Source organism: Salvia miltiorrhiza, unplaced genomic scaffold (genome assembly GCF_028751815.1).
Source record: "Salvia miltiorrhiza cultivar Shanhuang (shh) unplaced genomic scaffold, IMPLAD_Smil_shh original_scaffold_282_1, whole genome shotgun sequence".
Taxonomy (NCBI): Eukaryota; Viridiplantae; Streptophyta; class Magnoliopsida; order Lamiales; family Lamiaceae; genus Salvia; species Salvia miltiorrhiza.
In genome coordinates, this window is record NW_026651518.1 from 6,451 (window position 1) to 14,742 (window position 8,292).

The 8,292-nt window shown below is 32.9% G+C and overlaps 1 protein-coding gene across 1 annotated transcript; it reads left to right on the forward strand.

The window, feature by feature from the left end:
* Positions 1-282: 282 nt before the first annotated feature.
* On the forward strand, positions 283-2,442 carry LOC131003868 (probable pectinesterase 29). The gene is made up of 5 exons (XM_057930420.1): positions 283-494; positions 647-803; positions 941-1,153; positions 1,582-1,829; positions 2,189-2,442. Exons 1-5 carry the CDS (start codon positions 283-285, stop codon positions 2,355-2,357), a joined length of 999 nt encoding a protein of 332 aa, XP_057786403.1. The 3' UTR covers positions 2,358-2,442.
* The last annotated feature ends 5,850 nt before the right edge of the window (positions 2,443-8,292 follow it).

Below are 8,292 nucleotides of genomic sequence, written 5' to 3' on the forward strand. Positions count from 1 at the left end.
AGACGTCTGCACTAACATATTCTAACAGAATACTCTAATAAGACATTTGTATTAGATTATCAAATAACTAACGAACAAATATCCTATTAAATGCATCGCACCGATATCCGCATATGAGATACTCCCTATTGTATTTATATAAATGACGCAATTAAAAAAGGTAAGAGTAACTGAAATAAAGTAAGACGATAACAAGAATCTTTAGTTCTGTGAGTTATTTCCACTGTGGCTTTAAATAAGATCATTCTCAGTTCAAACTTTTCTTCACCAATTAAGGTAAAAATGTGGAGGAATTTGCAAAGTATATTCACGGTTTTGGTATTTTGTTTAGGGTTGAGAAATTGTGAGCTGCAAAGACATAATAGAAAATTAGAAGATGCGAGAACAATCAATGTGCCGTCATCGAGCTTCTCTAATATTCAAGCAGCCATTGATTCTGTTCCTTCAAACAATAGTAATTGGATCATCATTGATATCAAGGCCGGGATTTACAAGTACTCATTTCCTATATTCGTGTTCTTCTCCTTTTGATGATATTTCATTTCGTATATATTCCAATGTACGTGTTACATATGTGTTTCAAGAAGCAAAATGTTAGTTGAAATTCGAAGAATATCCATGGATAAAATTGATTGAGTGTGTGTAGGGAGCAGGTGAAGATCTCTGCAGACAGACCATTAATTCATCTAAAAGGAGAAGTTGGAAAAACGTCCATAGTGTGGAATGCAAGCGGCTCAATATTCGATTCTGCAACTTTTGATTCCCTCGCTCCTAATATTCTTGTCACAGGAATTACTTTTGTGGTAAGAACATTTTATGGTCATTTCTAGGAATCTATTTTCACTTAATTATAAGATTACTTAAAGTAATTCCAGCATTTGTAATGACGTTATTGTTTATATCTATGCTTTTTGATTGTTGTAACTATTCGAATCATCAGAACTCTTACAATTATCCATTAAGCAACGGCGGAAATCCGGCGAAGCCGGCGGTGGCGGCGAAGATCTCAGGCGACAAATCAGCTTTGTATGATTGTAGCTTTTTGGGGTATCAAGATACATTGTACGATTACGATGGCCGCCATTATTTTAAGAATTGCAACATTACTGGAGCGGTTGATTTTATATTTGGGAATGGCCAATCTATTTATGAGGTACCAAACCAAATACACAAATTTCTTTTTCTTTTTTTTTTTTGGTTTTTTTCTCTAATGAATACATGCAGACGATTCTCACTTTTTTTTTTCCCTTTATTTGGTCGAAGGGAAAAAAAGATTTAACATTTCTGATGAAGGGAGAATGGTGCTTTTAAGTCCCACAAAATTAATGGGATGAACATTGTATATCTGCAACATAATTTTTATTTTTTATTCTCGAATTAATTAAGCTTAGATATATTAATGGTAGCACAAATTAGATTAGTTATGAAAATTTTCATCTTAAGGACCCAATTATTACTTAGAGAAATATTTGAGAATTATATTGAAGTATATATCTGAGTTGCATTATAAAGTAATAATTATTTAATTAATTAATTAAAGTGGCCAATGATCCCTTTTATTTGTAATGGCTTGGGATGTAGGAGTGCACCATATCAGTGGATCGTGGTGTACAAGACAACAATTTTGTAGGTTACATCACTGCGCAGGGAAGAGAAAATCCAAATGTTGGTAGTGGTTTTGTATTCAATAATTGCAATGTGATTGGAAATGCGAAGATGTATCTTGGAAGAGCTTGGAGGCCTTATGCTAGAGTCATATTTTACAACTCATTTCTCTCAGACATCATCGTTTCTCAAGGATGGGATTCTTGGTATAATGGTGGCGATGAGTAAGATCATCATTCCATTCCCTTATTATTTATGCTACCATTTTCTAATTTTCTTTTCGCTTTGAAACCATGTTTCATCATAGGGAAATTAAATTCTATGCTAATTTTCTCACCTAAACTCAAATTTCAAATAAAACCAGAACATAAGCGCGTCAACACTTGTTTACCGAACCAATATTATTTTGCTTGTAATATGATGTTTATTTGGGTGGTAAATAACTTAGATAGATAAAAGTAATGCATTGTACATTAATTTTGATGGATTAATGAACCATTTTGAGCTTTGCTAATCCTTCAACTACAATATTACTAATCAGTATAAGTGTGATATATATTTATTTCATTTTTGTGTGAAACAGAGCTAAGTTAACTTTTGCTGAGGAACAATGCCGTGGATTAGGTTCGGATAAGTCTAGCCGAGTGAAGTGGGAGAAAAGCCTTAGCCAAGAGGAGTTGCAGTCATTTACTAGCATCTCTTACATTGACAAGGAAGGATGGATGTCCAAACTACCTTCTCATTCTCATTAGAACACCTCATTGGACATTTACTAGCCTCTCTTACATTGACAAGAAAGGATGGATGTCCAAACTACCTTCTCATTAGAACACATCATTGGACTTGCGTTGTGTTTTTGATCAGTTTAATTTAGTTTAGTTTTTTAATTAGGAATTTGTTGTTGAGGATTGTAACCAACAAGGAAACAATATTGTTTTGACAAATTCCGATCCACCTGATCGATAACTTTTTGTTTTTTCTTAAATTATGTTAATAGCACGTTTTCTTAGTATGATCAATGCTCACTTCTCAAACAGGCTACAAGAGTAAAGCAAACATGATATTATATTTATATGCATAGTGAGCAAATAAATTTGAATTTGGTTATTCGATGGAACATTCCCTCTAATTAAATTTTAATTGTGATAAAATAATTTTAATTAAAAATTAATAAATTCTAAATGAATTATCTAATTAATTATTAATTAATAATCAAGTGTTAATTCTGCAATGAAATATACAACACACAATATTTATATAAGGATTATTCTTGAAAAATAGTTCAAACTTTAATTTCACAGTAACTTATTAGCCTGAATTTATGATTATTACAAAAATAGCCCGTACTTATCTGTGTTGTTCAGTTCATAATCTGAGTCGAATTTTTCTACCAAATAAGGTTGATCAAAGTTTGAGCTATGTTTTAAGAATAACCCTTTATTTAATTGGGTTATTAATACGCAAATTTGGGCTGATTTCTATTTTTGCAAACAAATAAAATTCTTAGTGACCGAGGTCTAAGACCAAAACACCAATTTTACTTTTGCTACTATACAATATGCAATTTAAATTCTGCAAATTTATTTTTGTTTGCTGGTTTTAAGGCCTTTTTCATATAGACCGGCAGATGGCAAAGCCCTGATGTAAAGCCATTCCAAAGCCCTTAATATAAAGACGTGTTTTCATATCTTGTGAGTTACGTTGTGACCCAATGTTATTTAGCATTTTTAAATTTCCGTATAAATTGTTTTATCAAACATGTCTTATATACTTAGAGTGCGTTCTCTTTGGTTGTAAATTTATCATGGAAAAAGGAAAGATAAACAAAATTTCACCCTTTAAATCCTTCATTTCTTTTCCCACATTTCCTACTTGGCCCTTACTAATTCCTCATTTACACTATAAAAGAGGGATAATATTATCACATCATTTTTGGAGGGATAATATTATCCCTTCTTTGTAGTGTAAATGAGGAATGAGTAAGGGTCAAGTAGGATATGTGGGAAAAGAAAGGAAAGATTTAATGGGTGAAATTTTGTTTATCCTTCATTTTCCCATGATAAATTTACAACCAAAGAGAACGCACCCTTAGGGTCCATTTGGTAATAAAGTTTAGCCCGATTCATGAAATAGGCGGAACAATCGCCGAGAATCACCGTTCAATTACAAGAGGTCGATTGTGAGCGCTCTTCGAATTCGGCGAAATTTCCCTCCAAGCATATGAGAGTATTTTGCCTTTTTTTAATTTCAATTGTTACAAAATATAGAAGGGTACATTTATCCTTTGTGAATTTGGTTGAGGGTAAACATGTAATTCCATTAGTTATTTCTAATCCCTAGTAGTAGTTGTTATCAAACGGCGAAATTTCTTATCTCTTCAACTAACTTAGCTATCAAACACACCACTATATTACCCATCAAGCTTTACCTGCAATGGATCATCTTGTTTTAATCTAACAAGCTTTATCTGGCATTGGCTGCCAAACATACCTTAATATTAATCTGTAACATGGTAAATTCTTTATTAAGTTTTCTTAAGTTTAGTGCTAATTAGATTTTGTGTTTAATATATTTAAGAATATATACTCTCTTTTTGTTGTGATTAACCCACATCTAGTTGCCATATATTTTTTATACGTACTGATCAATAAGTTCTAGTAGCTTTTATGTACTAATAGCCAGCAAACTATTTTTTTGAACTTAGTAATAATACATATATTCATGCATGATTTAAGAAAGAGTTATCGTCCGAAATGTACAATCTAAACATAGAAAATCAAATGTTGGACACTAGTTTAATTTCAATAACTTTTAACCAATTTTGACATAAAGACATGGCCTTACTTTAACTTCATACAACTATATATTTATCGAATATAAATGTATGATACACCTCATATAAAATTCGTATTAATCATAATGCACAACATCTTAGTACATATTGTATGAATTAAAATTATTCGTATTAATTATACCAGAACACTACGCGTCACAACTAGTACGAATAATCCTTCTGTCAAGCCAGGGCTAGGAGTAGGAATGAGACATGATGCATTCTCAGGGTCAAGGGTTCTCCTAAGGTCCTTTGGAGGGGTTCAACGATATCAATTTTATTAATGGATAGTTTAATGTGAGATATGAATTTGGATCGTATCTATTTACACAAAATCTCATGTACATTTGGATGTACGGTATACTCGGGTTGTACCCAACCCAGATCTAACTCAATTGGACTATCCTACCCAAATGTCAAGTGTTAGTGTCATTTCGCTATAGTGTTAGCGTCATTTTAATATATAGTGTTAGTGTTATTTTACATGTAGTGTTAGTGTCATTTGTTGCGTGGGCTGGCTTTCCCTCGGCGAGACCGAGAAGTTTGGTTCAACACTTTGAATGGTTTACTCATCTTGGCAGAGGAAAGAGGAGTGGGAAGCTGCTAAAAGCTCTGTGGGTCTGCACGGTCTGGGTGTTGTGGAAGAGACGCAATGAAAGCAGATTTGAAGGAAAAACTTGGGCTTATGAGGAGGTGGCGATGGAAATTAAAGGAAGGCTATGGAGTTGGAACGAAGCATTCAGAATTTGGGCAACGGATGTTAGTTTCTCGTTTTGGTGCTCAAAAAATTTCTTTCTTTCTTCATGTATGACTCTTTAGGTACCCCTGGTACCGGTGGTTTTTTATCAAATTCCTTTTTCATATAAAAAAAAAATATAGTGTTAGTGTCATTTGTAAAATAAAATAGTGTTAGTGTTATTTTTAAAATAATGTAATTTGTAAAACAAAATAGTGTTAGTGTCATTCCAATATCGTGTTAGTGTTAGTGTCATTTCGTGTTTTTTTTTTACTTGGGGGAGTTGGGGAGGGGGAGCAGTGGGGTTTGAACCCGGGACCTCACTGTTCACACACAGGAGGTCGCACCGCTTGGTGTCCCCTTGGGGACAATGTCATTTCGCGTTAGTATTAGTGTAATTTCAAAAAAAAAAATGAATCAAAATAATCCAACTAGTCAGAATTCGAATCGGGTACAACCCGAGTGTATAGTATACTCTCGAATGTACATGAGACCACCTCATCTATTTATCATATTGATCATTTTGTATTTGGGCCAGACCCATGTCCCATCAGAATAACTTTTCGAGGGTGAAACTAATAAAGATTTTGTGGATCATAACAGCTCAAAATTTTTAAATATATCTTGTTATACTTATTTATATTGTTTGGATGAGAAGTGGTCTCAAATTTTTGCTGGGCTTGGATGAGTGAGTGGAGTGAGCTACAGAATTACAAAAGGATTAAGAATTTAATATTCTACACATGAAATTTAAGATATTACACATGGAACTAAAAAATATTTGTGATCACTAATTATTTTATTTTTTCATATAATACTAATCTTTATTATTTTGCATTTATTCATATAAATTTAGCTTGCTGTTAAGATTAAATATATAAACATAATATTATGAATACTCAATTTAATGCAAAATTTAAAGCACAATATTGGAGATAAAGTGCACCAATGCTATTTCTCGGTGCTTGAAAGTTGAATATGATAATTGATCGGTGAGGATTTTTGTGACCATCGCGAAAATTCATTTCTGAGAATTTTTGTACGACTTCTTTTATCCACATTAAATATGCGACGATTCTATCCGGCTTTCAAGTACTCAAAATTCAAAAATTTATCCGGGATAGATTTGCATAATTTATCATTATTTAGGTATTAATTCATCAAAATCGACAGTTCGAGATAGATTGGACTTAATATTTAGTCTTAAATTAATAATAGTAATAATATCTTTTATTGTAGTTTATGTGGAACTCTAGAAAAAATAAAACAAAGTGAGCTATGAATAAATTTTCCTTGCAGTTTTCGAATGACGGAACCGTTAATTTGAGAAATCATTTTGCATATTTACACAAGTACATAACATTATTTTTTATAAATGAACCAGTAAATTTAAAGATTATTTGATGGTGAATTGGAACGTAGACTTTTAGCTTCAAGCGCTATTCACGCTATTATTAGATCAATACATACACTCAGACATATTTTTTAGAGCTACATACTTACACTTATATAGACACAAATCTTCATATGTGACTCAAACCTTCAACATACTAATTGAAATGAAAGTATTTTACTAATTAAGATGCGCTTTTTTTGTTTAAATTAAATTTTATTTATGGAAGAAATGCGCATATGAGTTGGTGAATTTTTTTTTGTTTCAATTAGATACATGAATGTATGATCTACTAAAATTCATCAAAGGCACACCTAAACTAATAAGCACATGTAGGTATACTTATATTTTTGATGTTTATTTAAGTTTTGGCCGGTTGGTTTTGTCATTTCTTTGTTGTGGATCGAGTTGTCCCAAGTTGACTTCAATGATTGAACCTCTCAATAATGTACATATTTTTCATTTGAAATATAGACCATACAACTTGCTTCATATATTCTTAGAAAGTTGGTTTGGAAGACCTCATGGACAAGGACTTGACAAGACCAAACTATTTTTCTATCTTGGGTATTCTCGTTTTCTCTCATTTATTAGTAAATTCTTATGTCAACATACATCGAATGTTTTAGATTCTTGATTTTATTAATCATCTATAAATCGTTGTTAGGTTTTTGATACACACACGAATATATATGAATCTGATTCAATCAGTAGCTCTGTGCTTTTGTAGCTTGGTTGCTGCCATTCTATTTTGAAAAAGATTGGTAAAGAGTGTTGAAAGGAAAGAATCTATAAGCGTCAATTAAGGATCAATATATCAATATAGATCCCTAATTTATTGTTTGTACAAATCTTTCAACCCTATAAAGGGTGACTGTAATTCTCAGAAACAAAACAAGCAATAAAATTACAATCTCATAGCCTAATCCTTTCTAGGTTCTTCATTACTATGTTGATACCATGTTCTAACATGGTATCAGAGTAGGTTTGATACTTGGAACTCAGAAAGTGTTCGTCATTGTTCCAAAACCTTTTCTCACCCTTTGTTCATTATTGTTCCAAAACCTTTTCTCACCCTTTCTTTAAAAAAAACCAATCAAAGGAGCAGTAGCCTTATCTTATTCTTCTTTCCTGAAAAAAAAAAAAAAAAAAAAACAGATGTCAGGAGAGATTCAAACAACCAACTCAGTCTCAAATGAATTGACTCTGCAGTTCGCAAATCTAGTGCGAAATTCAGACAACGTTACACTTTGATTCAAGCTAGACGGAAACAACTATCCCCTATATATGGGCTCGCCTCATGAAGGTAGCCATAGGGAGCAGGGGTAAGTCCAACCACATTACTGGACAACCACCACCACCAAAAGAGACAGATTCAGACTACTACAAGTGGGAAGAAACGGATCTATCAATCTTCTCTTGGCTAATACAAAATATAAATGGGAGATTGGTGACCAATTTCGCCCAACATCAAACAACAAAGGCCATGTGGGATAGTCTTGCGATTACTTACGGGAGTGGAGCAGACCCGTTCCAAATCTACGATTTGGAAGTAAAGGCTAACAAGGTAAATCAAGGGCAACTTACTTTGGAAGATTACTGGAATGAATTACAAGCCATATGCCACACCATTAACCGAAGAGAGCCCAATCCTCTCGACTATTGTGAAGAGGGAATCAATAAGTACCGGAAATTGATCGCGAACCGGCGACTATATCAGTTTCT

Coding starts and splice junctions, on each gene's coding strand:
- LOC131003868 (XM_057930420.1), top strand. CDS start 283: ATGTGGAGGAATTTGCAAAGTATATTCACGGTTTTGGTATTTTGTTTA. Junction 495..646: donor ATCAAGGCCGGGATTTACAA/GTACTCATTTCC, acceptor GAGTGTGTGTAG/GGAGCAGGTGAAGATCTCTG. Junction 1,830..2,188: donor TGGTATAATGGTGGCGATGA/GTAAGATCATCA, acceptor TGTGTGAAACAG/AGCTAAGTTAACTTTTGCTG.